The 27,696-nt window shown below is 43.0% G+C and overlaps 3 protein-coding genes across 5 annotated transcripts in view; 1 reads left to right on the top strand and 2 right to left on the bottom strand.

The window, feature by feature from the left end:
- The window catches only part of LOC130382775 (palmitoyltransferase ZDHHC14-like), a 40,888-nt gene extending 33,108 nt beyond the window's left edge, over positions 1-7,780 (top strand). The window contains exons 9-10 of one of the 2 annotated variants that reach the window (XM_056590668.1): positions 1,377-1,482; positions 5,715-7,780. In XM_056590668.1, the coding sequence (XP_056446643.1) occupies positions 1,377-1,482; positions 5,715-6,164 (556 nt within the window). In that variant the 3' untranslated portion in view covers positions 6,165-7,780. Of the gene's footprint in view, positions 1-1,376; positions 1,483-5,669 lie in introns of both variants that reach the window. The other variant, XM_056590667.1, reaches the window with a different exon arrangement.
- Positions 7,781-8,347: 567 nt separating this feature from the next.
- lgals8b (galectin 8b) lies at positions 8,348-12,090 on the bottom strand. Its single transcript, XM_056590656.1, has 6 exons — positions 12,034-12,090; positions 10,612-10,700; positions 10,220-10,430; positions 9,226-9,314; positions 8,860-9,025; positions 8,348-8,497 (listed from the first exon to the last, which is right to left on the bottom strand). The coding sequence occupies exons 1-6, from the start codon at positions 12,088-12,090 to the stop codon at positions 8,348-8,350; spliced, it is 762 nt and encodes a 253-aa protein (XP_056446631.1).
- On the bottom strand, positions 10,612-19,102 carry LOC130382774 (kelch repeat and BTB domain-containing protein 11). 2 transcript variants are annotated; one of them, XM_056590664.1, is made up of 3 exons: positions 18,637-19,102; positions 12,553-17,961; positions 10,612-10,700 (listed from the first exon to the last, which is right to left on the bottom strand). In XM_056590664.1, exon 2 carries the CDS (start codon positions 17,873-17,875, stop codon positions 15,752-15,754), a length of 2,124 nt encoding a protein of 707 aa, XP_056446639.1. In that variant the 5' UTR covers positions 17,876-17,961; positions 18,637-19,102; the 3' UTR covers positions 10,612-10,700; positions 12,553-15,751. The 2 variants fall into 2 exon arrangements, with proteins under 2 accessions (XP_056446639.1, XP_056446641.1); XM_056590666.1 differs by lacking the exon at positions 10,612-10,700 and adding an exon at positions 11,562-11,643 and having other exon boundaries at positions 12,473-17,961.
- Positions 19,103-27,696: the final 8,594 nt, after the last annotated feature.

The following is a 27,696-nucleotide window of genomic DNA, read 5'->3' as shown; positions in this document are numbered from 1 at the left end:
TTGCCTAGGACGAGTGGTGATTCCTGGATGGTCTCAGCATTCTGGTCGCTCGCTGCCGCCTGACTTGAGCTCTGTCCTTACGGAGCAAGCTGTCAACAGCCACTATGTTACTGATTATCCTGCTCACGCTTTTGCATCTCTGCTGGGTCTGTGCACGTGCCTGTGGTGTGTGGTTGCGGCTATTCGTTATCTAGGTGATGAATGGCTACTATCAGAAATGGTTAGCTGTGATCACACACACACACACTCACACATACATTCAAATGCATGCACGTCCGTTTGCATGTGCCTGTCCGTAGACAGGCACACAAACATGTGCGCACACTAAACCTCGGTTGTTACCTAACCAGCTGTATCAGAGTCCTGCAACATAAATGATTGGACAGAGATAATTATTCACCCCAATGCTCGGCCACATGACCCCAGTGATTGAGTAGCTGAGGTGCGTGCGTGCGTGCGTGCATGCGTGTGTGCGTGCTTGCGTGCAGGTGTGCACGAGAGAGAAAAGATTAAGAGAGAATGGAATGTTTGTATGATTTATCTTATGCATGTGCAATGGCTAGGGATTTATTAAGCCTAAACTCACACGCATTGTATAGAAATGTGCAGATACTCGCACAAACTAAATTTCATTTGTAAAACGTCATGGGCCTTTTTCACACGTGATAAATATCTAGAACCCACAACCAAACACAATCTAGATTCAGCCTGTTCACATGTGGCAGTTTACAAGAGATACTCACTTCAGAAGTGCACTGCACTGATTTCCGATTTGTACCACACAATCTCATGGCTTCAAAACAAAAGCTTGAAGCGCAGTCGTTTGTTCTTTTAGTGAAAACATACCGTCCAGTTAGTTTAATACTGTCTCATGGCAGAATCAACAGACCGTTGAGCACATCAGTGGCAGTCATCTTTGTTGTTGTTGAACATGCCTCTACGGCTCTCCTCTGCACCGTCATCGTATTCATCACGCCTCAGATTGGATCAACGGTTGTGATTGGTCGGTCTGTCTCCTACCGGGCAGAAATCTTTTTGCATGGGAGGGGACACAGACCTTAACGGCAGAGCAAGTAAAACATGAGCTAGCCAGATCCGTCTGGTTCCCAGGCTGGCGTTCCACCCCTCTGGAGCTTGTTTTAACAACAATGTCTCCGTCTCTATTACAATCGCTCCCGCCTGTTCCACGTAGAATACATCTCTTTGCATCATAAACCTAGAATTGTTTTCAATCAGCGATTTTATTCAAAACACTAAACCCTAATTGAGGCACTGAATGATCTGACTAACATTTTTTATTAAGTGACCCTCTGGTTGGCAGGCCCATGTTTTTTCTGACACACCCTCACACTATTTTCTTTTTGTCTTCCATCTAGTCTCATTGATAGGCGAGGCTTCTTCCAATCAGACACACCACAGCTGGCGCCGCCAACCAATGGCATTGCAATGTACGGAGCCACCCAATCCCAGCAGAGCCATATGGTAAGACAGTGTATACTTTTATTATATAGGATCCTATTGGGTTTTCTACTTGGATGAACAAGCTACCGGTAGTTGAGTTTTGGAGTTAGCAGGCAATTCCTTGTAGTATTCAACAAACCAGCTCTCAAGACCATGTTGACTCTAGACATGATGTCTACAGATTTTGAACAATAACACAGCATACTTCTTTTTAGGAATACAAGGAGATGTTTCACATATTATTTATCATTAAACATAACAATGTTCATCCTGTATATTGAGTGCAACAAGAGGCAGTGACAGTCCTGTCATTCTAGACACCTCTAGATGCCTAGGGCCCTTGTTTCCAGTACCGCTTCCCTTCGACATCAGTCTCCGCTAGCTGACTGCAGGGTAAACCCGGAATACAGTAGGAACTCTCAGTGCTCCAAGACCCTAGTTAGCACCGCAGGCGAGGAGGACAGACAGAGGGCCCTCTCTCCGACCGCCAGCCTGTACCACGGAGTGCTCTGCCAGCTGCTGGCTCCTTCTTTCATGTGCAAACAACAGCTCCCCTGTCTGCCACTCAAGTAGGCCAGAGCAGATCAACTTGATGTCAGACTGGGGGATCGGTGTTAGGGTTATCACCTAGCCTTGAGGGTTGAGGGTTGTCCCAGTGGTCAGGGGGGGACGGGGGGGGGACTCTCAGCAGCCCAATGCATTTACTTTAACTTTCACTTTACTCTTGCTCACAGTTTTCCGTCTCATGTTTGGGGTTGCCTCTCTTAAGTAAACACAGTGCCAATTCGAGACAATTCGAGGGAACAGTAGCGCACACACACGCACACGCACACACACGCACAACAAAAACCCGAGCTTGCTCATGCATTTAAATCGGGTTGATTAAATCCAGTTGGTGTTTTCGTCTTTCCTAGATTCTCAAAATCAAGTTTCTGAGGATGTTAAATTGCAATTTAATGATGTTGCTTTCAGCCTCATATGCCATGCTCAACGTTATTATTATTTAATCAGTCTTCGGCAGGGAGGAATATCCGTGTGTGTGTGCGTGCCGTTGTTCTTCTGCGTGTGCTCTCATGTGCTGGAGGGTTGCTGCTATTCCTTCTTTCTTTCCTCATCCATAGTTTATATACTACACAAACATTTCCTTGTTTTCACCAAAACAAGAGGAGAAAAGGGCTCGGGGAGATTAGATGGACTGCTTGCAATGCCAGGCCAGGTCCTGAGGAGATGTTCAAGTGAGCCCCCCCCCCCCCCCCCCCCCTACCGCCTGCTGCTCCACCAAATAACCATTTGAGTCATAGTAATACTTTGGCATTGAACAGCTAGATCCAGCGTGTCACCAAAGACCCTTTTCAAATCAAACGGCATCCAATCACACCAGTGTGGATCCAAACAGGCATCCAAGGGCGTCGCCAATGAGTTATTTTATTACCTCTTATTGTACAAGTACTCAACAGTCAACGAGCAGCAACAATACAAGATGGGATAAGTACAAATAGATGGCAGCATCAATATATCACAATCATAAATAATAATAATAATAATAATAATGATAAAACAAATTAGTAAGTAATATTAGGTAGAGAAACTAAAACAGTGGTAATAAGTATGAGGAGTAGTGAAGTGTAAAGTGGTCGTGGTAGCACGTTGATAGCACGTTGGTCCTGAAGTCTGGCTCCGTCTGATGTCAGTGAGTTGTCTGTAAGATGACTCCTCTGTCGACAGGTCCTAAACCGCCGCGTGTCTTCCCAGGTCCCACAATTAGCACACGGTGAAATACCAGCCATCTGTTCAGCAGAGTCGCTCGCCGTGATTAGTAAGCAGGGCCAGGCGCTGTGATTAATGGCCGTTGTTGCGCCGTTTTGAATTGTTCCTTGTACTCGTTACACTCTTAATTGGCAACACATGGGCTAATGCGGTGGGCTGACTGAACGTAACCAGTGTGTTTTTAAAATCACAAACACCCCTAGTTTACTCGCAGCACAACATGTTTGCTGCTGTAAGGATGAATTCTGAGTTTTTTTCTATTTTCTAAGAAGGGGGCCCTGAATTACCGGTTTGCATTTTTTATATTGACGTATTGTGCGTTCCCTGAAAGGGGCCGTTTTCGAGGAACATTCACTTGCAGTCGCCATGGTAACGGCACATGCATGTCCTCTCTTGAGATGGATGTCAAACTGTGCCCTTTTATAACATTAAGAGTGCATTAATGTGCCCGCTAACAAAGGGAGCAGCGCTAACCCTCTTGAGTTGAACCCGGGCGACTCCACTGACAGAAACCCAGGAAAAAAGGAATGGAAGCGCTGTCTTTGTTATTTTAAGCTATGGAAATCCTCCAGCGGGATAGCTCTTACTCCCTTCCTTATTCCCTTACTTCCTTTCTGTCTCTTCCGTTGCGTCTCTTCCGTCGCTGTGTTTAGCGTGAGCTGCTGCTGTCCCTGTTTTCAGATCAGACAGGCAGGGTGGAATAGAGGTTAGGACTGCTATTCGTTGCAGTCGGTTCCACAACACTCTCCACACTCCACCGTGTGGGGTTGGGTGATGTGTGTGTGGGGGGGGGGGGGATTGGCTCTCACCACCTCAGTGTCAGTCAGCTCACCCAATGTCCACCTCGGTCAGTTGTCCGCAAAGCAAACAACGGTCGATGTCTAATCCTTCCATAATCACATATTGACAGAAGTATTACATTGACAGATGAATAGGACAAGGTAGGGCTAGGCCTTTCTCTACTTGAGTAAATCCAGTCCCCGGTTTAGTTGGTCTGGGAAATGTGGAGGTGCATAAAGGAGCACGTGATGATTTGATCATCTCTCTCTGTCTTATCAACACTTATCAACACACAATGCAGCCTGGATAAACATGCTTATGTAATTACCTTGGTTGTAGTGTCACTGTTGCAGTGCATTTTGTATTGGACGTGATGCAAAAATCTTTTTGTGTATAAGGAGGTATAGTTGACCATGCTGTAGCGTACTGGCTTGTATATTGGCCAGTGACTAGCAGCACATTGTGTATTGATTATTGTAGTGGAAAACATTCAGATTAGAAATTGGAATAGTGTTGCCTCGTAATTGACAGTCTATGTATATTGATCTCCACTGATTGATTTCAGTACTAATCGTATTGTGTATGTGCACACAAAACCACGCACACATATGCACTCTCTACTGTCAACAATTGAGCAATGCCCCAAGCTCTCAAGCACTAGCTGGTCTAACCCAATAGAGCTGACAGGTGGCGTTTGCTGCTCTCATTACTTTTATTTAGAATTGTTCATTAGACCACATTCGGCACATGGCTGCTTACTGTGGGAGTCGGTGCTGAGTCAGCCGCAGAACTACTGCTCAGACAACAGGAGTCTTGGGAATGGGCTTTGTTCTGTAGTCGGGTCACTTAGTTCAGACACTGTTTCTTCAAGAGATCTTTTGTCTGCCTTGCCTACATCGGTGATCAGTAGGCAGTAGCCAGGCTGTCCTATGAAGAAGGCAGGCAAGTGGAAATAGCAGTACAAATACCAGGGAGATACATGTAACCAAATACCAGGTGGGTGTGCATAGGCAGTTTGTTTTAATTAAGCAAGCTGTTCAAATTTGCTTAGCTACAGAAATGGAGAACCCTGAATAATCTCGTTTTTCACCGGTCAATTCATGACCGGCATCTGATGTGCTAGAAAACAGTGTGACCTCGTTGAGTGTTGATGAGACCCGGCCTGCTCTGGTCGGGGCTGAGGCTGTGGTGAAAAGCTAATAGTGCTGAGATAACATCCCTCCAGCTAACACATAGTATTGATGGCTTCTTTTGTCGTAGCCTTGTTTCTGCCCTCCATTTTGGACACAGTCCATTTCAAACTCCAGCCAATAGAGATCAATAGGCTTGGATTCAGTGACTTAATGGCTCTGTTTTTATCTTGTGGACTCCAACATTGTTTTAAGAGGGGACAGGGTGTGTGTGTCTTTGTGTCTGGGTGGGGCGTCTTTTAACATGTGGCTCGAAGAACTAACCCAGTTACTAATGCCCCTCTTTCCTTTCCCCTCTCCCATCTATTCTGTTTGTTCCCCTTTCCCCACCTCATGCCTGCCTTCCTCATTTGCGTTGCACCACTCTGCTCTGTCAACTCATTTGTCCGTCTGTCTTTCCCTTCTGCCTCATCCCATCACTGTGCTTCCCATTTAAACCGCTCAAACCACTCCCAATCCCTCCTGCCCCAGTGTGACCAAGACCAGTGCATTCAGAGCACCAAATTCGTTTTGCAGGCGGCAGCCAGCCCCCTCCTCCAGCAGAGCGTGGAGCCCATCATCCCGGCCTCCTGCCCCGACGACGGCGGCTCCCTGCCCGGCCGCACCTCCCTCACCCCGGGGGAGCCCTTCAGCTCGCTGCCCCTGGTCGGGCAGCCCACGCCGCCCACCTCCAACCCCAACCTCAGCTGCCACGAGCCCGCCGACATGCTGCCCGTCCACGGCCACGGACACCCCCACGGCCACGGACACCCGCTCCAGCAGCAGGACCCGGGGCTCCACCACCACCACCACCACCACCACCACTTCCTCACCCCGGAGGAGGTGCCCTCGCCCCCGGGGATCCTGCCCTGCGGCAGCCCCATGGGCCATGCCCACGGCATGCCGGCAAGCTTCTACAACCCCGCCAGTCAGGACTCCCTCCACGAGGACTCTGTCCGGGGACTGGTTAAACTCAGCTCTGTGTGAGGACAGCGCGATCTCCTCCCATCCGCACCCATCCAAACATCCGTCCGTGTCCCCCATAAGCGCTGCTGCTCTTTCACTTCCTTCCTGCCCCCCCCCCCTCCTCCCCCGACAGACTCTGTGTCAGATTCGGCGCTGCCTTTTCCCCCCAGCCCGACCTCTCGGGGCTTAAGGGGAACCTGAACTCTCAAAAGAAGGGTTTTAATTCAGCTGCCGGGAACCAAACTGAATTAAAATGAAACCAAGCCAAAACTGTTCTGAGCGGTGAGCGCCCCCACCAAAAGTCCCCCAGCCAGGGGGAGCTTTTCCTGTCCTGGACTAATTGCCATTTTTTGACGATGCCAACAGACAGGACACTCTGTTGTCCGTTATGTACAAGCCCCCCACCCCCGCCCGGCGCAGCCCGCAGGTGACCAGGGGTGGGACATGGGCGCGCCGTGCGCCTCATCAAGGAAAAGAACGAGGAAGTGTCTCTTTGGACAGCACATTGTTTGTTTGGGGTTGCATCAAGCTGCTTTTTTCTTCTCATGAATCACGGGTCTGGCCTTTTTTTTGTCAAACAAAAGTTAAGCCTATTTGTCCTTTGCTGGTTGGACAACGTCTTATGCCTTTCTCACTCTTGACATTCTTGTTGGCAGTCAACAGTGCAATCAGAGACAATGATTGAGGTCACCATGTTATGCATATCACTCTGCTTTTTTCCCCCAAGGTTTTTATTTTAATTTTATATATAAATAAATGTATATAAAAACAACAGATAAAGACAGTATTGTGCCTCACCATTGTTATTTTCTTGTGTTCTTCAAAGTTCTATTTGTTGTGGGTCATAATAAAAAAACAACTTTATATGAGACCAGAGCATGTCCTCATTGGGGTCACCCAGCAGTGGTGAGATGCTGTGAGAGTCATGTGACACAATCTGACAAAGCACTGCTTTAAAGTCAGGCCTGTGACCCAGGCCAGCGTTCATTGGACACTAACATAATATATACATGTGTTCAGTTCACGGTTGTCTTGACAGTCTTTGACATTCTGCTACCATCTTGTGGACAAATACGAAAGATGCACCTTTTCAATAATGGATCCATCTATCATAACAGGATTTAGTTTATATCTGCCCCAAAGATCAATACATTAAATTTTTTGCAATCACATAAAAAAAACCTATGGGATATAGAAATCCAATTAACCTTTTATATATTTTTGTACTTATGATGTATTGTTGTACTGCTTAATATTCCATTTGATTTGTCTGTAAAGACATCAAGACTGTCGGACACATTTATAATATGATGGTGATACATTTATTTGAAATAAAACAATTTCATAGTGCATACATTAGTTAAATAATACCTCCAATTAGACAACATAATAGGTAACGCTGCGCAGTATAAAAGTGGGCAGAGACCGGAGCACATTGATTCATCAGAAGGATAAAAAAAACAATAAGTAGCAGGCTAACTTTAAAAACTAAAGAGCGCATAATAAGTTGCACAATCTTGTTTGTATTTAACTGAGTTGGAATATTTCAAGCAGTCCTGCACTGTGCTTCAGGCCATCACCATCATATGGGAATAACCTGTTTCATGTTGAACATTGGAGTGTTTTTTGTTTCTTTACATACATTAATGTACGGCAACCTTTGCCCAAGTACCAAGATTTCATTTTATTAGTGGCTCATGTTATTGAGGATGTACATTTTAATGAGGATAGCAAATTGTTACTTGTTATATTACAGTATAAGTACTATTATAGACAGAAATTAACCTAGGAAGCGGTTAGCTGTAAACAGTAGTGGTACATCATATAAGAGCTTGCAGCCGGCCGACCCTAGTTTGCTCATGCACTTAATTTCCTTCAAGAAGAGGCAGGGGACTCGTACATTGGCCTTAAAATTCATGTTTAAACCTAGAGCTCCTCATTATCAGTGGTAAGTAAATGCTGGATTCGCCTGAAATCAGTGAGATGTTGGCACCAACGGACCCATCTAGCCTTGATGTTAATCAGCACAAGACCGCTCTTGTTTTCTTAGCATCCACTGTCATTGCTGAGACGGTCTTCAGCACCAGCGACCAAAACAAAGGGATATGCTGGACTAGGCTGGCCTGACCTAGCGACCATACCCTGGGAACCCTCCTAAAGAAGAGCTGCATTGACCTCGCCCGTCGTCTCGCTCGGGCCCGGGTTCACCACAGCTTGACGTCGCTGAGCTCCAGGTCTCCCATGATCTCCAGCTGGTCGATGCTGCTCAGGTCTTGCACCCGGTGCCGGAACTCTAGCAGGTGGCAGCCGTTGACCGCCAGCTTGAACTGGTGGGGCTGGCAGAGCATCAGGATCTGAGCAGAGCCGCCAGCCGCCATTGGCAGAGGGGGTTTGTCAGAACAGAAGGATAAAAGCAGTACGAAATGATTGGCTGAAATTAATAGATTATGACGTGTTAAAGCAGACGAATCCAACTGATGGGCGACGTCTTTGTGGGTGAAGGGTGCGCCTACCATTGTGTAGTGTCTTTCACTGGCTATCTTATTGTACAGGGAACGGGTTAACCCGGATCATTGTAAATGGTTAGCGCATGTTTCTATCAATATCTTTATCGTACCGACAGCAATGTATTGTTTCTGTTTTCTTCTGAGAAATAAGTACTCATTGTAAGTCACTTTGGATAAAGCGTCTGCTGAATGTAAACGTAAATGCCTACCTCAAAGTACTCCCCCGGGGAGAAGGGGAAGAAGGGCAGCTCCCTCTCCTCGTAGCCCCACGCCTCGCCCAGGTACGAGTTCCTGATGAACACGCCCGACTTGATGCGCGGGTTCAGGTGGAGAGCGATGTTCTCTGTCCTGCTATTGCGAAGGTTCACCGTGAAACTGGGGCGGAAGTGGGGGAAATAAATCAGACCCATGGCACATTGGCTGAGGTCAGCGGCCAGGTTGTCCATTTGGCTGTTTGTAGAAGTCAAAGTATATTAAGAGTCTACCTCAGAAGAATAGGTACATACCTTCTTGTCAATAACTTAAAACTCCTATGTACCACGAAGAGATTGACTCATTTGAACCTCTTATCTTACCTGTGAGGGTACATGCTGACTTGTCCCTTGATTGTGATGTGTTGCCCTGGTTTCAGCCCCTTGAGTATACTGCCTTTGTAAGGTAAACTCTGAAATACAACCAAATATGTGTTTGTAGAAGGATCAGATATTAAGGGAAAGCTTTGTTAAAATTTTGAAAAAGAAAGCAACTCACCAAGTCACCTGATTCTGAATATATTGCCTTTTAAAAAGGGAGAAGCTCTGATTTAGAATCCTTCAAATGTGTGGTTTCATTTTTAAATGATATTGTCGCAATTGAGAAATATGTCTAGACATGTAGGCCTACTCACTGAGTTTGGTATGTAACCAATCATATTCACCCTCACTTTCCCAGAAAATAACTAACCAAGTTATTAATGCCCCTCTTTCCTTTCCCCTCTCCCATCTATTCTGTTTGTTCCCCTTTCCCCACCTCATGCCTGCCTTCCTCATTTGCACTGCTCTGCTCTGTCAACTCATTTGTCTTTCTCCTTCTTTCCCTTTTGCCTCATCCCATCACTGTGCTTCCAACTCACCAAGTCACCTGATTCTTAATATATTGCCTTTTAAAAATGAGAAAGCTCTGATTTAGAAACCTTCAAATGTGTGTTTTCGTTTTTTTATTATACAGTCGCAATAGAGAAATATGTCTAGACATGTGGTACTCACCGAGTTTGGTATGTAACCAATCGCATTCACCCTCACTTTCCCAGAAAGGGAAAATGTATCGACCCTGTCCAGTGGAATTCTGTGCTTGTATTCCAGCAAGTGAGTGCCATTCACTGCCACCTAGTGGTGAGAAAGAAGTTTACCACAACATCAAGTATTTTCCATCCCATTATCCCACCTCTCCTCACATCCTGCTTTTATTTTCATGGCATTTCAATTTCCTAAGCCCTAGATGCAGCCATCAAAAGACCTCAAAGGCTGAACCTTGAAACCTAAACATTAGCCAACAGCCCATGTCACTCTTCCCATGCATGACTCCACTAGCCTTGAAGACGTCTTCGTGCACTAGTATGATGGTCTCGAAGGGCGCTCCCTGTTTGTAGGGGAGCTGCTGGAGCGTCTGTTCCTGGCCCCAGCGCTCCTGCGTGAGGGAGTTGCAGGTGACGCTAGGTGTGCCCTCGAAGCAGGCGTTGAATCGCATGGCGATGTCGGAGCATGGCTTAGTACTGCATCCGCTTGACAGATCGATGTGGAACCTGTCACCGTGGGACACACAGCACCGTGGACGGATATATGACGAGAGAGAGAGTTTAGATAAGAGTTTAGCCGTGTAAAGTGCAGAATTGTAGTGAAATTGAATCTCATTCATTCACATATCTGTGTCCTCCTGAAGCTTCAATTATTTTTTGTTGATGATGATGATGATGACCTATTTACCTGTCAGCGTCTGGCGGGACGGTGCCCTGGACGATGATGATCTCCCCGGTGTGCAGCCCACCAGGTATGGATCCGGTGTACGGGATCACCTGCGGTTAATGGGACAGGGAGGGTCCAAGTGTGGGTGCATGCAAAGGCTCAGCCGAAGCCGTTACAGCCTCCTAATGACAGACACTGATTTAGCAAAGCGTCACAGAAACTTGCTAGCGTTGCATAAACATGGAAGCCTTGCCTGTTTGAATGTTTGCAGAACATAGATAAACAGAAAGCCGCTTGCAGTTATGCCCACGGCTAGTCGGCTGTCCTATATTACAAACGACCTGGACAGCGATGTTTGACAGCCCGTCGCAGGGTTAAAGAATATATTCATATACATATATATGAATAAATACATGTCAACATATTGTACAGCTCATCATTAAATATGAAAGACCCTTACCGGATTCAGTACAGTGTGTTTAGCATTTGCCACAGACATTATTGGACTACTTGTGCGAGACCACAAGGTGTGGCTATGGTAAAAAAAAAAAGAAGCAACAACTTAGCAAACAGCGATAATAAAAGCTCTAGGTGCTACAATAGCCTAGACACGTTGGAAGATCGTTAGCTCTATTTTGATGTCAGTGGGCATCTTCATCATCATCATCCCCGAAACCGCTACACCACGCATGCGTCAAGGACACTCATGTGATCAGGATTTGAATTCGTACAGGTTTGTTATAGTTGAATAGGCTTTTTTTAGAATGTAATTATAATTCGATTTTTCCTTTGACCCAATCGCAAAAAATATATATATATACATTTTTGTTTGTGTGTCTGTTGTATCGTGGCAAAGATTGTGCACTGCACTGTTGTGTGCGCTTAAAATAAAATCAACATAGACCCTACAACCCGTTAAGCCACGCTCAAGTTTGTGCGTTTACATGAACATCTTCCGCACGGCCGCACCGACCCTTGCAGTCGACCTTCCTCCGACCAGCCACATGGACCGCCTCCGATACCTCCTCTTGTCAACCCGACCCCGGATGGAGGCTGTGGATAGAGGATTGCCGCCTCATTCTTTCTCAAGAATATGTTAATTATGGGCTTTCACATGACTTTCGGCGTAAGTAGCCTTTGAACGTATTCCAATTGGAATTCCAATTCCAATTCAAAAACATGCGAGTAACTTTTTTTAACATTACACTAATAATAAAATGATAATAACCATTTCCCTCCTAAGCTTTTCCCAAATACAGCATATCTGTACTTCTTAAAACAAAAGTCTAAATCCATTTTATCATCAATACCATGCTACACCATGAGCTATGGCTTCATGATGATCTGCGGGCCCCGGTCAGGGATGTTGATGGTCGAGTATGGAGCCAGAGTGGTTTCCATAGGGCTCCCCCATCATCATGCTCTCTGTGATATGCTCCTCACATGGGAGTGTTCCAACCTCATGCTGGCTCTGGGCTGCAGCAGCATGCTCAGCTGCATCGCTTTCGGACAGATCTGTGACCACATGAGGATGAACTGACTGTCCTTGGCTTCAACCAGGGCTCAGTCCTACTCGCTGGTGCGGTAACCATGTGGCCTTGCCGAAGTTGTACTTTTTATGTCCCAAAAAATAAATGCCGGTTGCGTCACCTCAGGAGGCAAAACCATAAGGGGATATAAAAAATTGGCTTAAGAAATGCCTCTAATAACAACACCCTATTCCACGTAAATGTTTTTGGTGGAATTAAAACAAATAAATCTAGCATTACCTCTACCCTATCAATTTAAGGGTTTATATTCTTTGTTGAAATTCACATGCCAATTTGTGAGTCTTAATGCTGTGATTCCAAGGCCTGCTGAACCTGCTCATCCCAGTCCTCACCCCTACGGCTCCCACATCGTCTTCGGAGTGCTCCTGGGAATCACTGACGCATGCATCTGCATCCTGCGGGCCGTGCTGACCTTTGACCTGACGGGGGCGGATGGCGAATGCCAGTACCCTATTGTGCTTCCTCCAAACTGTCAACGCCATCAGCTGCCAGACCGGCCTTTGCATAGGGGGTGTCCATACAATAAGGACAATGAAAACCAAACTTCCTGTACCAGTCATTTGGGGAGTGTGTGTGGATGATGGTGGGTTTAACCAGCCTCACCTGGCCAGGGTCAGACTGATTGGTCTCTGGTGCTGGGTGAGGCTGCACACCTGTTGCACATTGAGTAATCAGTGAAGGGGTTACATGTTGTTGGTTTATGAGATAGCTCAAGAAAAGGTTTGACTTTGGATCTGTAGATGTTGGATAATCCACTTTTCAGCTAAATAAGATGAAAAAAGCAGTTGCATACCTTAAAAGTGTGATTGACAAGGATGTGCCGCAGCGTCCCTAGAGTTTACACTCGTGGACCACTTGATGGCAGCAGACCATTCACAGGTGTAGCGCAATGGTAAAACTGCACTATGTAACTTTTGAACTGCAGTTATTTACTCATTTTTTTTAAATATATAGCTGAACTAGAATGTTTATAAAAGATCCATGATACAATCAATTGAGGGATTTTATTCTCTATTAATGGTGTTATTCTTGGCACCTCTTGCTTTTTTTGTAAAGCATTTCACTATGGCCTAACATAACTCCCACTGATATGAGTCTATTGCAATAGTAGATTTTATAACAGATTTTGCCAGACGTCCACATGTGATTCAATTGTGTATTGGGTTCGGGCATGAATAGAATAAAAACCCATCCTAAGGTAAGAATCTTGTAATAGTTAGCACCTTAGAGTTTACCTGAAACAGGTACCTGTGAGCCATACCATAGCTATAGAAATGTTAAAATCGCAAGCTATTTTTGTTTGCCTTGTGCCAAGGAATTATATTTAATCTGACTATTACATCTGTAGAAATTTTCACGAATATAGCAAAACATGTGCAGGATTATTTGCTTAGAATCATGTTAGCGCATTATTCTTTGGACCAAAATGTTGTTTGCCAATTGGAAGAGATTGGAGAAATTGGACAGAAATGGTGAAAAGAAAAGTTGGTGATCACGTATGTTACGTATGCTATACATGCTGTTTGTATACTAGTATTAAAGATATTCTCTAATGCATGAGATATTGTATTAAGTATAAGTAAACACATGTTAGTATACTGTTTGGAAGTTTTTCTATGATGTATTAGCAGTATAATATATTGTATTTGTAATGTGTTATGGTGTATACATTATGTAATTAAACACATGTTACGTGTGACATGTGTTAGATTAATTGGCTCCCTGTTTGTAGCTGCTGACCAATTATGGGTCATTCAGGGCCGGATGGCGTTGCCCACTGCAAGGCTTTTAAGGTAAGATGACACTTTAGATAAGGGGACTCAGAACTGAAAAGCAACAGCTCTCAAATTGGCTTTGATTTGTTCGGAAGTGACAATTCCCATGACATTGTAACGTTTCCTACATTACATGAGGTTTCCATGGAGACCGCCCCTGCATGGGTTGTACTGTTCTCCCAGGGTCTTAATTTGACCACTTCAAAGCATCATGGGTTTAAGCAAGAGATAATAAGTAGTCGAGATACATTTTAGCATTTTTGAAGGGAAATTAGTCTACCTTTCATCAAATGTTCAACCACAAAATGGTTTATTTGAAGCACTTAGTTTGGACGGCATCCAACAGTTAGTTAACTTTAAGCTTGATAAAAATGACTTGGACAGAAAGCTTTTCAACTAGCATCGCATCATTGTACCATCATCACAAAAAGCTGCATTCAGTCAAAAAATATTCAAAAAATATTGATTCCAGGGAGATACTAAAGAAGCATTCCAAACACATACATTTTCACAGTGAATGCTCTGAAACATTGTAAAGCATAACTAAAAGCATTTCTTTCCTGATGGGGAAAATCCAAACTCACACTGATAGTTTATTGCAATGGCAACAAATATTGTCAGAACTCAACATGATATGCAGTTAATTGTGTTGTGGCATATATAGAAAATAAAATATTTCTTAGGAATTATCTTATCTTGTCATTACTGTGACATGTGATCTTCCATGGATCAATTGATTCACAAGACGGTCAGAAGTGCCTTTGTGCATAGGTTATTTTGAACTTCCCTCATAGTGCTTTTAGGGCAGATAGGATGCCCTCCTATTGGAAACCAAAGCTTTTGCTTGATTCTGGATGGGATTATAGTGTGTAAGTCACAGGAGTGCTTTTCATATGCTATCTGATAAACACAATGCATATCAAAAATATCTGTAAGATACATAGTGCTCTTTTAATCTCATTTAAGTCCTATTTTATTCTTTGGAGAACGTGGCAAACATAATCACTTTAAACCAAGTTTGTAGTAACAACCCAAATAGTGTCTGAAATCCATATACACACACGTTTCCCTTTGTAATAAGCCAATCATTTGTTCACAGTTTTCCAATCACAACAAATATCCAAATGGCAAATGCTTATTTTGCTTCTTCGTGTTAAGCTTTACATCACAACAATGGTGACCTCAAGTCAAGAGGGTTTCTAACATGAACATTAAGCAGAATCAATGTTCTGGAAATCTACATGGGTAGCATCATGTGTTTATTAACATCTGTAGTAGCCGTTTAATAGACACTGTGATAGCAGTTCAAAGGCAGTCGAGATGAGGCTTCTGGGTTCCCACCAACTGTTGCAGTCAGTGGTTTATACTGTGGCCTTATCACCAATTGATTTGGATTGGAATAAAAAACTTGTTACAAGTCTAGATAAGAGCTTTGTCCAGGCGTGATGGAGCCAACACGTTTAAAATAGTTCTTCATTATCAACAATTAAATACGTCCTTGACAATATCTCTGCTAACTGAATTTTAAAAAGTGCGCAAAAACAAAGGTGAACATAGAAAATCCACAACCACCTAAGGTCAGTTCCATCATGTAATTATCTACAGCTGTGTTGCTGTGTCCATTCATTCAACACTGAAAGTTAACTTTTGTCCCTTTTCTTAAGGCTGGCCCCTGTAGACACATGACTTTGCCATGCAAATACACACATTCCACTTCAAGCAGGTACATTGGACACAATGAAATATATAACGCTGATACTGAATCAAAGGGGTTGGCCGTCGCCCTTTTCCAGTCCTGCTCCGAGACACGCCATTGTTCTGGAGCCCGTGCCCCCACTACGCCACCGCCTCGTGCTTCTCAGGCAAACTAAGCACGAAGGGAAACAGTACCCCTTTAGCCTCCAGCGGGGGCCGCAGCGCCTCCTCCACAAAGTGGGCGCCCTCCTCCTCCACCACGAACTGCAGCGTCTGGCTCTTGTTGACGCAGTAGATGCAGTTCCCGATCACCGCGCAGCGGAAGGGCGAGACGCCGCCCAGACTCTGGGACGCGCAGTCCTGCCACATCTTGACGATGGTGTTGTACTTGAACACGTCGACGCCCTGCTCGCGGTGCACGTCGAAGCGGTAGATAAAGCTCTTCAGGGCCACCATGTCGGAGGACCTCTTGCGGCTGCTGTTGTAGGGGCACTCCTGCCACTCGTCCCGCTTGGGCTCGTACTTGAGCAGGCGGTAGAAGAGGGAGCCCCCGGAGACGTACAGCTCCCCGTTGCACGTGGTGGCCTCGTGCGCCACGGCGAACGCCCCCTTGGGCAGGGGCGCCACGGTGGTCCAGCGGTCGGTGCGCGGGTCGTATCGCTCCACGGTGAACAGGCACTCCCCTCCGATGGCGTACAGGTGGCCGTCCATGGACACCAGCTTGAGCTGGGCACGGGCCTGGTTCAGGGGGCGCACCTCCGTCCAGCGGTCGTCGACGGGGTTGTAGTAGAAGACCCGGTCGGACACTTTCCCCCGCTCTCCGTAGCCCTTGATCCCGCCGGCCACAAACAGGTAGTTGTACATGGTGCACATCCCGCAGCCCTTGGTGTTGATGTCCTCGGGCATGGCGGTCAGGGCCCGCCAGTCGCCGGCCGTCTCGTTGTAGTAGTACATCGCGTGGCCCTCCTCGAACGACGCCGTCGACAGGGGGCTCTGCGGACGGCTGCTGCAACGGCTGGCCGGCCTGCTGCCCCCCACGCGGTCGAACACGTCGTTGACCTCGGCCACCATCAGCGTCGGCCGGCCCTCGGTCCTCTTCCTCAGGATGAGGTCCCTCTCGGAGCCCGTCAGGCGGCCGTACACGGAGGGGTCCCGCAGGACCCGCAGGAAGTGGTCGCTCATGAAGCGGTAGGCGGTCTCCTTGAGCTCGCTGAGGCGCTGCTTCTTGGCGATGCTCAGCACCTCGTAGCAGTTCTCGGCGGTGAGCTGCTCCGACATGGAGTCCACGGCCGCCTGCACGGCGCAGGGCACCTGCAGGATCTTGGCGCCCGTGATGACGTCCACCACGGTGTCCTTGCTCACGCTCATCCGGGAGGTGTAGATGTAGTCTATCAGCACGGACAGCGTCTTGTAGCTCAGCCCCTTCACTTTGAGGATGTCCCGCGAGAGCCTGGCTTTGAAGTAGTCACTCTTCTCCGCCAGGATCTCCTTGTGAGCGTTTATTTTCTGCCCGCCGACTTCAATGACCAAATCGGGTTCCTTCGCAGCCAGGGGATTCTCTGCCCCTGGGCCGCTTTCCCGGTGCCCGAGGCTCCAACTGTCCCCGGAACATCCCCCCGGATTGTCTTCGCCGGGTAGGTGAGACGCACTGGATCCGGGAATGGAAGAGCGTACCGGCTCCGCTAGCCCTGGCTGGCTGCCAGTGGTAATACAATGAGTGTCAGGCACAGCCTGTCCCTGGCCTGTGTCTATCTCACACTGTCCTCTTTGAGAAGCCTCTGCACTCGCTGATGCACTTCCATCTGCTTCCTCTCGGGCTTCGGGGTCCAGGAAGCACACAGAGGAATCCCCAGCGTGGGAAATGTCTGCCTTGACGACGTCACCGTGGTTGTCACCATTGCCCATTTTACCATTGAGGTTCTTCACTATAACGGCATCCCTCATTTCAAGACCCGCCTTATGGTTTGACATCTGGAACTGTTGATCCTTTGCAACGTTCAAGCTGTCCCCCGTCTGATCGTCGAAGGTCATTTTGCCGTCCAATAGGTACTCTCTCTCGAATGTGGCCGGAGCATCTGAATCGAGAGGCTGATTGCACTGCAGGAATTCCCCGATAACAGGGACGGCGTTGTCCTTCTTCATCAGAGCCGGACATGTTTTCCTATCTATGCCTGAGAGGGAGGCAAGGTCAGAGTTTACAGTGTGAAGAATGACGTCAGCCTCCACCATGAAGGTCTCGCCTCCCAGCCTCTGGCTCCCATTCATCTTCACCTTTTCACTGGTGCCAGGAATCAGTGGATTGGCGAATCATATTAGCTAGTATAGCTTAATGTTGGTCTTTTTTTTTTTACCTACATGAAGTAAAAAAAAGAGTAGCATGAGCGTACATTTTTTAAGTAAAACAAGGACTTTGCAAAATGACTTGCGGGCAAACACTGGATGGCGCTGTATCTCTGATAATGTTTGAAAGTGTGAACCGGAGTCAAAAAGTACATTCTGCCCACCGCTGAGAAAAATTATAAAAAGTGGTAAACGATGCAAAGGTACAATAGCATTGCCCCACTACATTTCATACTTCTTGCCATTATAGACCCTTTTCAGAAAGAAAGAGAAAACACAAACAGGTGTAGCTCCTTACAGGAATTATGATTTAAATGGTAGTGCACCATTATGTACACAACTAGTTAGGTAACTATACATTGACCATGCTGGTGCTGCGACAGCAATAAACGATACCTTTCTAATCTAAAAAGTTACTTTACCCTGCTATTGATTAATTAAAAAGAGTCCATTCCTAGTTGCCTCGACTAGACGGTCACGAAGGGCGCATGCCCAGTGGGTGATGCGCTCCCCTGTGAGAGACCGTATTGGTAATCCATGAATACGATGACATGGGAACAACAGATAGGCTTATGAGAATCCAATGTGACCGACGAAACACCGTAGCATTTCATAGCGAAGCAGAACAGAAAGGACATGATACGACACATCACGAGAAATGTCTCAGCTTTCTTATTTTGACCTACTTGCGTTTCCCTTGCTGCCACAAATCAGCCAAGCGCAGCAGTTTCTTCGGGATCCCCCACCAAGCCTCGTTATGTAAGGCAGTCGCAATAATAATGCATCAAGTGGTCCGGCTGCATAGTTTCCTAGATGAGTGACCGATGGACCTATTCATCGGAGGATCTGGAGGTTGTTCCGTATGTGACTCCACAGCCACCCGACGAGATGCAACGTCTCCTTATATTCCGCTCAGAATGAGACGCAGAAACGACGAATTATTATGCAGGTCACGCATCTGTGGACCAAGCTGTGAACGTCCCCTAGAGTAGCCGGTTTTCCTTCTGAGATGATGTGTTAGAGCTGTGGAGAGCTTCACACATCCAATGTCTCTCCACCCCAAATGACGAGTGCACGTTTAAGCCGAGCTGCACTCTCCGGCTGCCTTACTGCGGTCACGCCATCAGCACTTCGGAGAAGCGCGCGCGGTCACGCAGTCTACACTTAAAAAAGAGAGGGCGCAGCTACGTTGCTTTGTACGGTAAAGCGCTTTTGCGCCTGCAGGGATTTCGTTGTGCATTCCAGTGAACCTCGTAAACTCAGAAATATCTACTCGAATGGCCACGAAAGTTTTTTAGAAGGGAAATTATTAAAAATTGTCTTCATAATTTAGCTTTTAATACATGCATTGCTATGCAGGCAGATGTAGAAAATTCATACAATATTCATATAAAATTGTTCCTACAAACTTAGATGTTAAAGTTATCCCAAATAAGAATGTATTATGATTGGCAGATATTAAAAATATCCAAACAAATATCGGATAAAAAGTCATTGGCATGAGATGTACGGCTAACCAATGGCATGGAGGCACTGGGCGTGTCGGATAATCATAATTAAATTCCAATAACACCCCTTCCCCCCAAATCCAGAATTTGCAACAGAAGTCGTCAAACTATTATTTGAACAACCCAATTAAAACTCAAACTATAGCACATTTCAGCAAATAGCAACTTAACTGTAGTCATGGCTTGATAAGGACTTAAACATATAGTGGGGAACTGCACCACTGAAGCGATGACAATACACAATAATCAATCATCAATAAAGAGGATATACATGACATTAAAATGTATGTGTGTATTTCCCTTATGTTTTTTTTTAATGACGACCAATAAAAAACAACAGTGTTACCCCTTATATTTTATTTGACAAAGTCATGAAAAAAAACATAAGGGGTAACACTGTTGTTTTTTATTGGTCGTCATGAAAAAAAACATAAGGGGTAACACTGTGGTTTTTTACTGGTCGTCATGAAAATAAACATAAGGGGTAACACTGTTGTTTTTTATTGGTCGTCAAGAAAAAAAACATAAAGGGTAACACTGTTGCCTTTGTCAAATAAAATATAAGGGGTAACACTGTCGTTTTTTATCGGTCGTCATGAAAAAAACATAAGGGGTAACACTGTCGATATTTATCAATTAAAACATAGGGGGTAACACTGTCATTTTTATCAAATGAAACATGAGGGGTGACACTGTCGTTTTTCTTTGGTTGTCATGAAAAAAAACATAAGGGGTAACACTGTTGTTTTTTATTGGTCGTCATGAAAAAAAACATGACGACCAAAAACGACAGTGTTACCCCCACTGTTGTTTTTTATTGGTCGTCAAGAAAAAAAACAAGGGTAACACTGTTGCCTTTGTCAAATCAAATATAAGGGGTAACACTGTCGTTTTTGATTGGTCGTCATTAAAAAGAACATAAGGGAAATAATAGAAATACACACATTTTAATGTCATGTATATCCTCTTTATTGATGATTGATTTTTGTGTACTATCATTGCCTCAGTGGTGCAGTGGAGTGCACTCTGCCTAACCCCCTGGAGACTGGGGTTCAAGTCTGTTGATGACCAACAGTCTTCTGTTGGTAGACTCGTATCTCTATTTCATGCGAATTATGAAGTCAAGTATAACCTTTGTTATGACTTTATACGGTGTCTTCATGGTGCATTGTTATGTTCGGAGGTTAACAATCTAAACAGCTCATGTTCGGATCCCTGCAAAAACGTTGACAGTGGTGCTACTGTTGTTATTTATTGGTCAACATGGAAAAAACATGAGGGGTAACTGTCGTTTTTTATCGGCCGTCATGAAATAAATATAAGGGGTAACACTGTCGATATTTATCAAATAAAACATAGGGGGTCACACTGTTGTTTTTCTTTGGTCGTCATGAAAATAAACACAAGGGGTAACACTGTCGTTTTTATCAAATAAAAAATAAGGGGTAACACTGTCGTTTTTTATCGGTCGTCATGAAAAAAAACATAAGGGGTAACACTGTTGTTTTTTATTGGTCGTTATGAAAAAAAACACAAGGGGTAACACTGTTGTTTTTTATTGGTCGTCATGAAAAAAAACATAAGGGGTAACACTGTTGTTTTTTATTGGTCGTCATGAAAAAAAACATAAAGGGTAACACTGTTGCCTTTGTCAAATAAAATATAAGGGGTAACACTGTTGTTTTTTATTGGTCGTCATGAAAAAAAACAAAGGGTAACACTGTTGCCTTTGTCAAATAAAATATAAGGGGTAACACTGTTGTTTTTTATTGGTCGTCATGAAAAAAAACATAAGGGGTAACACTGTTGTTTTTTATTGGTCGTCATGAAAAAAAACATAAGGGAAATAATAGAAATACACACATTTTAATGTCATGTATATCCTCTTTATTGATGATTGATTTTTGTGTACTATCATTGCCTCAGTGGTGCAGTGGAGTGCACTCTGCCTAACCCCCTGGAGACTGGGGTTCAAGTCTGTTGATGACCAACAGTCTTCTGTTGGTAGACTCGTATCTCTATTTCATGCGAATTATAAAGTCAAGTATAACCTTTGTTATGACTTTATACGGTGTCTTCATGGTGCATTGTTATGTTCGGAGGTTAACAATCTAAACAGCTCATGTTCGGATCCCTGCAAAAACGTTGACAGTGGTGCTACTGTTGTTATTTATTGGTCAACATGGAAAAAACATGAGGGGTAACTGTCGTTTTTTATCGGCCGTCATGAAATAAATATAAGGGGTAACACTGTTGATATTTATCAAATAAAACATAGGGGGTGACACTGTTGTTTTTCTTTGGTCGTCATGAAAATAAACACTGTCGTTTTTATCAAATAAAAAATAAGGGGTAACACTGTCGTTTTTTATCGGTCGTCATGAAAAAAAACATAAGGGGTAACACTGTTGTTTTTTATTGGTCGTCATGAAAAAAAACATAAGGGGTAACACTGTTGTTTTTTATTGGTCGTCATGAAAAAAAACACAAGGGGTAACACTGTTGTTTTTTATTGGTCGTCATGAAAAAAAACATAAAGGGTAACACTGTTGCGTTTGTCAAATAAAATATAAGGGGTAACACTGTTGTTTTTTATTGGTCGTCATGAAAAAAAACATAAGGGGTAACACTGTTGTTTTTTATTGGTCGTCAAGAAAAAAAACATAAGGGGTAACACTGTTGTTTTTTATTGGTCGTCATGAAAAAAAACATAAGGGGTAACACTGTTGTTTTTTATTGGTCGTCATGAAAAAAAACATAAGGGGTAACACTGTTATTTTTTATTGGTCGACATGAAAAAAAACATAAGGGGTAACACTGTTGTTTTTTATTGGTCGACATTAAAAAAAACATAAGGGGTAACACTGTTGTTTTTTGTCGATATTTATCAAATAAAACATAGGGGGTGACACTGTTGTTTTTCTTTGGTCGTCATGAAAATAAACACAAGGGGTAACACTGTCGTTTTTATCAAATGAAACATAAGGGGTAACACTGTCGTTATTTATCGGTCGTCATGAAAAAAACATAAGGGGTAACACTGTCGATATTTATCAATTAAAACATAGGGGGTAACACTGTCGTTTTTATCAAATGAAACATGAGGGGTGACACTGTTGTTTTTATTGGTCGTCAAAAAAAACAACATAAGGGGTAACACTGTTGTTTTTTATTGGTCGTCATGAAAAAAAACATAAGGGGTAACACTGTTGTTTTTTATTGGTCGTCATGAAAAAAAACATAAGGGGTAACACTGTTATTTTTTATTGGTCGACATGAAAAAAAACATAAGGGGTAACACTGTTGTTTTTTATTGGTCGTCATTAAAAAAAACATAAAGGGTAACACTGTTGCCTTTGTCAAATAAAATATAAGGGGTAACACTGTCGTTTTTTATTGGTCGTCATTAAAAAAAACATAAGGGAAATAATAGAAATACACACATACATTTTAATGTCATGTATATCCTCTTTATTGATGATTGATTTTTGATATTTGTCATCGCCTCAGTGGTGCAGTGGAGTGCACTCTGCCTAACCCACTGGAGACCGGGGTTCAAGTCAGCTTGATGTCTTCTGTTGGAAGGCTTGTGTCTTTATTTCATGCAAATTAAATGGAGGGGTAACACTGTCAATATTTTTCAAATAAAACATATTCAAAAACTATTTTCTCATCACAAAAACTGTTGTTTTTCTTTGGTCGTCATGAAAATAAACACAAGGGGTAACACTGTTGTTTTTATCAAATGAAATATAAGGGGTAACACTGTCGTTTTTTATTGGTCGTCATGAAAAAAACATAAGGGGTAACACTGTCGATATTTATCAATTAAAACATAGGGGGTAACACTGTCGTTTCTATCAAATGAAACATGAGGGGTGACACTGTCGTTTTTCTTTGGTCGTCATGAAAAAAAACATAAGGGGTAACACTGTTGTTTTTTATTGGTCGTCATGAAAAAAAAATAAGGGGTAACACTGTTGTTTTTTATTGGTCGTCATGAAAAAAAAAAAAGGGGTAACACTGTTGTTTTTTATTGGTTGTCATGAAAATAAACATAAGGGGTAACACTGTTGTTTTTTATTGGTCGTCATGAAAAAAAACATAAGGGGTAACACTGTTGTTTTTTATTGGTCGACATGAAAAAAAACACAAGGGGTAACACTGTCGTTTTTATCAAATGAAACATAAGGGGTAACACTGTTGTTTTTTATTGGTCGTCATGAAAAAATAAATAAGGGGTAACACTGTTGTTTTTTATTGGTTGTCATGAAAATAAACATAAGGGGTAACACTTTTGTTTTTTATTGGTCGTCATGAAAAAAAACATAAGGGGTAACACTGTTGTTTTTTATTGGTCGTCATGAAAAAAAACATAAGGGGTAACACTGTTGTTTTTTATTGGTCGACATGAAAAAAAACATAAGGGGTAACACTGTTGTTTTTTGTCGATATTTATCAAATAAAACATAGGGGGTGACACTGTTGTTTTTCTTTGGTCGTCATGAAAATAAACACAAGGGGTAACACTGTCGTTTTTATCAAATGAAACATAAGGGGTAACACTGTCGTTTTTTATCGGTCGTCATGAAAAAAACATAAGGGGTAACACTGTCGATATTTATCAATAAAAACATAGGGGGTAACACTGTCGTTTTTATCAAATGAAACATGAGGGGTGACACTGTTGTTTTTTACTGGTCGTCATGAAAAAAAACATAAGGGGTAACACTGTTGTTTTTTATTGGTCGTCATGAAAAAAAACATAAGGGGTTACACTGTTGTTTTTTATTGGTCGTCAAGAAAAAAAACATAAGGGGTAACACTGTTGTTTTTTATTGGTCGTCATGAAAAAAACCATAAGGGGCAACACTGTTGATTTTTATTGGTCGTCATGAAAAAAAAAAAAGGGGTAACACTGTTGTTTTTTATTGGTTGTAATGAAAATAAACGTAAGGGGTAACACTGTTGTTTTTTATTGGTCGTCATGAAAAAAAACATAAGGGGTAACACTGTTGTTTTTTATTGGTCGACATGCAAAAAAACATAAGGGGTAACACTGTTGTTTTTTATTGGTCGTCATGAAAAAAAACATAAAGGGTAACACTGTTGCCTTTGTCAAATAAAATATAAGGGGTAACACTGTCGTTTTTTATTGGTCGTCATTAAAAAAAACATAAGGGAAATAATAGAAATACACACATACATTTTAATGTCATGTATATCCTCTTTATTGATGATTGATTTTTGTTATTTGTCATCGCCTCAGTGGTGCAGTGGAGTGCACTCTGCCTAACCCACTGGAGACCGGGGTTCAAGTCCGCTTGATGTCTTCTGTTGGAAGGCTTGTGTCTTTATTTCATGCAAATTAAATGGAGGGGTAACACTGTCAATATTTATCAAATAAAACGTATTCAAAAACTATTTTCTCATCACAAAAACTGTTGTTTTTCTTTGGTCGTCATGAAAATAAACACAAGGGGTAACACTGTCGTTTTTATCAAATGAAACATAAGGGGTAACACTGTCGTTTTTTATCGGTCGTCATGAAAAAAACATAAGGGGTAACACTGTCGATATTTATCAATTAAAACATAGGGGGTAACACTGTCGTTTCTATCAAATGAAACATGAGGGGTGACACTGTCGTTTTTCTTTGGTCGTCATGAAAAAAAACATAAGGGGTAACATTGTTGTTTTTTATTAGTCGTCATGAAAAAAAACATAAGGGGTAACACTGTTGTTTTTTATTGGTCGTCATGAAAAAAAAATAAGGTGTAACACTCTTGTTTTTTATTGGTTGTCATGAAAATAAACATAAGGGGTAACACTATTGTTTTTTATTGGTCGTCATGAAAAAAAACATAAGGGGTAACACTGTTGTTTTTTATTGGTCGTCATGAAAAAAAACATAAAGGGTAACACTGTTGCCTTTGTCAAATAAAATATAAGGGGTAACACTGTCGTTTTTTATTGGTCGTCATTAAAAAAAACATAAGGGAAATAATAGAAATACACACATACATTTTAATGTCATGTATATCCTCTTTATTGATGATTGATTTTTATGTATTGTCATCGCCTCAGTGGTGCAGTGGAGTGCACTCTGCCTAACCCACTGGAGACCGGGGTTCAAGTCCGCTTGATGTATTCTGTTGGAAGGCTTGTGACTCTATTTCATGCGAATTTTAAATTCAAGTATAACCTTTGTGATGACTTTATCCGGTGTCTTGATGGTGCATCTTTAAGTTTGGAGGTTAACACTCTAAACAGCTCATGTTCGGATCCCTGCAAAAACGTCGACAAGGGTGCCACTGTTGTTATTTATTGGTCAACATGGAAAAAACATGAGGGGTAACACTGTCGATATTTATCAAATAAAACATAGGGGGTGACACTGTTGTTTTTCTTTGGTCGTCATGAAAATAAACATAAGGGGTACACTGTCGTTTTTTATCGGTCGTCATGAAAAAAACATAAGGGGTAACACTGTCGTTTTTTATTGGTCGTCATGAGAAAAAACATAAGGGGTAACACTGTTGTTTTTTATTGGTCGTCATGAAAAAAAACATAAGGGGTAACACTGTTGTTTTTTATTGGTCGTCATGAAAAAAAACATAAGGGGTAACACTGTTGCTTTTTATTGGTCGTCATGAAAAAAAACATAAGGGGTAACACTGTTGTTTTTTATTGGTCGTCATGAAAAAAAACATAAAGGGTAACACTGTTGCCTTTGTCAAATAAAATATAAGGGGTAACACTGTCGTTTTTTATTGGTCGTCATTAAAAAAAACATAAGGAAAATAATAGAAATACACGCATACATTTTAATGTCATGTATATCCTCTTTATTGATGATTGATTTTTGTGTATTGTCATTGCCTCAGTGGTGCAGTGGAGTGCACTCGGCCTAACCCACTGGAGACCGGGGTTCAAGTCCGCTTGATGTTGTCTTTTGGAAGGGTTGTGTCTCTATTTCATGCGAATTATAAAGTCAAGTATAACTTTTGTAAAGACTTTATTCGGTGTCTTGATGGTGCATTGTTAAGTTCAGGGGTTAACACTCTAAACAGCTCATGTTCGGATCCCCGCAAAAACGTTGACAAGGGTGCCACTGTTATTTATTGGTCAACATGGAAAAAACATGAGGGGTAACACTGTCGATATTTATCAAATAAAACATAGGGGGTGACACTGTTGTTTTTCTTTGGTCGTCATGAAAATAAACATAAGGGGTAACACTGTCGTTTTTTATCGGTCGTCATGAAAAAAACATAAGGGGTAACACTGTCGTTTTTTATTGGTCGTCAAGAAAAAAAACATCAGGGGTACCACTTGTTTTTTATTGGTCGTCATGAGAAAAAACATAAGGGGTAACACTGTTGTTTTTTATTGGTCGTCGCTCTTGAAAGCGTTTAAGAGCACTGATGCCTACCAATATGCTGTGGCTGGATGGGTGAAGGACGCTAAAGTGAGGACCTTGGCCACCAATAATCTTTATCTGAAAATGGCAAAGTTTAGTACTATATATTTGTGACTTCTTGTGAACAGTTTGTGGTGGGTTACTATCATTGATCGTTGAAATCAGTCATTCGCCGGGGACGGTTGGGACGAGTTTTCTTCATGATTCATTTTGTACCCACAACAAAACCCGATTTGAATTATTATGGATTATTTTGGACAATGAATGAGGTATAAATACCAATACTCTTTGGCTGGGACGTTGTCAACATTGGGTATATGGAGCAGAACATAGTGGGTCATATGTCAAGGTTTTTTGTATGCATTTTATTCATTAGTAAGCTGCATGGATATGCCATCTTTCAGAACCTTTCATTACCTGCACTGAAGAGAATAAAAGAGTGCATCCTCATTGTTTGATTGTGGTCGTAGGTGTTGTTGTTGGTGCTGAGTTACCACTGAGTCAGTGGGTCAGTGGGTGGGATCGGTCGTCAAGATGGCGGCGCAAAGCTACGGTGACGTCAAGTGAACGAATAGGACAGTGATCATGATTTCAAGCGATATCAATATCAGAATAATATGGCTGGTAGAATGGCCATGAAGTAGGTCTGTATATGCAGTGTAAGCTTGTCCAGGCCCTGCAAGTCAGGATGTAGGCTATGAATCTGAATAAAAAGGTAAATAGGTAGTGGCCATCCCCAAAATGCACCAGAATACAGGAAATCAAATCTATTAAATTCAAAAAAAAGAATGGGGGGGGGGGGGGGGGGGGGGGGG

Source organism: Gadus chalcogrammus, chromosome 5 (genome assembly GCF_026213295.1).
Source record: "Gadus chalcogrammus isolate NIFS_2021 chromosome 5, NIFS_Gcha_1.0, whole genome shotgun sequence".
NCBI lineage: Eukaryota > Metazoa > Chordata > Actinopteri > Gadiformes > Gadidae > Gadus > Gadus chalcogrammus.
This window is presented reverse-complemented; position numbering and strand designations above follow the sequence as displayed.

Bases quoted from the DNA above. Each gene is read 5' to 3' on its own strand.
- lgals8b (XM_056590656.1), bottom strand. From the start codon at position 12,090: ATGCAGCTGAGCATGCTGCTGCAGCCCAGAGCCAGCATGAGGTTGGAA. The intron at 10,431-10,611 runs GTAAATAGGTCA...CCACGGTGACAG, and splicing joins GTCCCGCCAGACGCTGACAG to GTTCCACATCGATCTGTCAA. The intron at 9,315-10,219 runs GCTAGTGGAGTC...GTTGTATTTCAG, and splicing joins TGCACGAAGACGTCTTCAAG to AGTTTACCTTACAAAGGCAG.
- LOC130382774 (XM_056590664.1), bottom strand. From the start codon at position 17,875: ATGAATGGGAGCCAGAGGCTGGGAGGCGAGACCTTCATGGTGGAGGCT.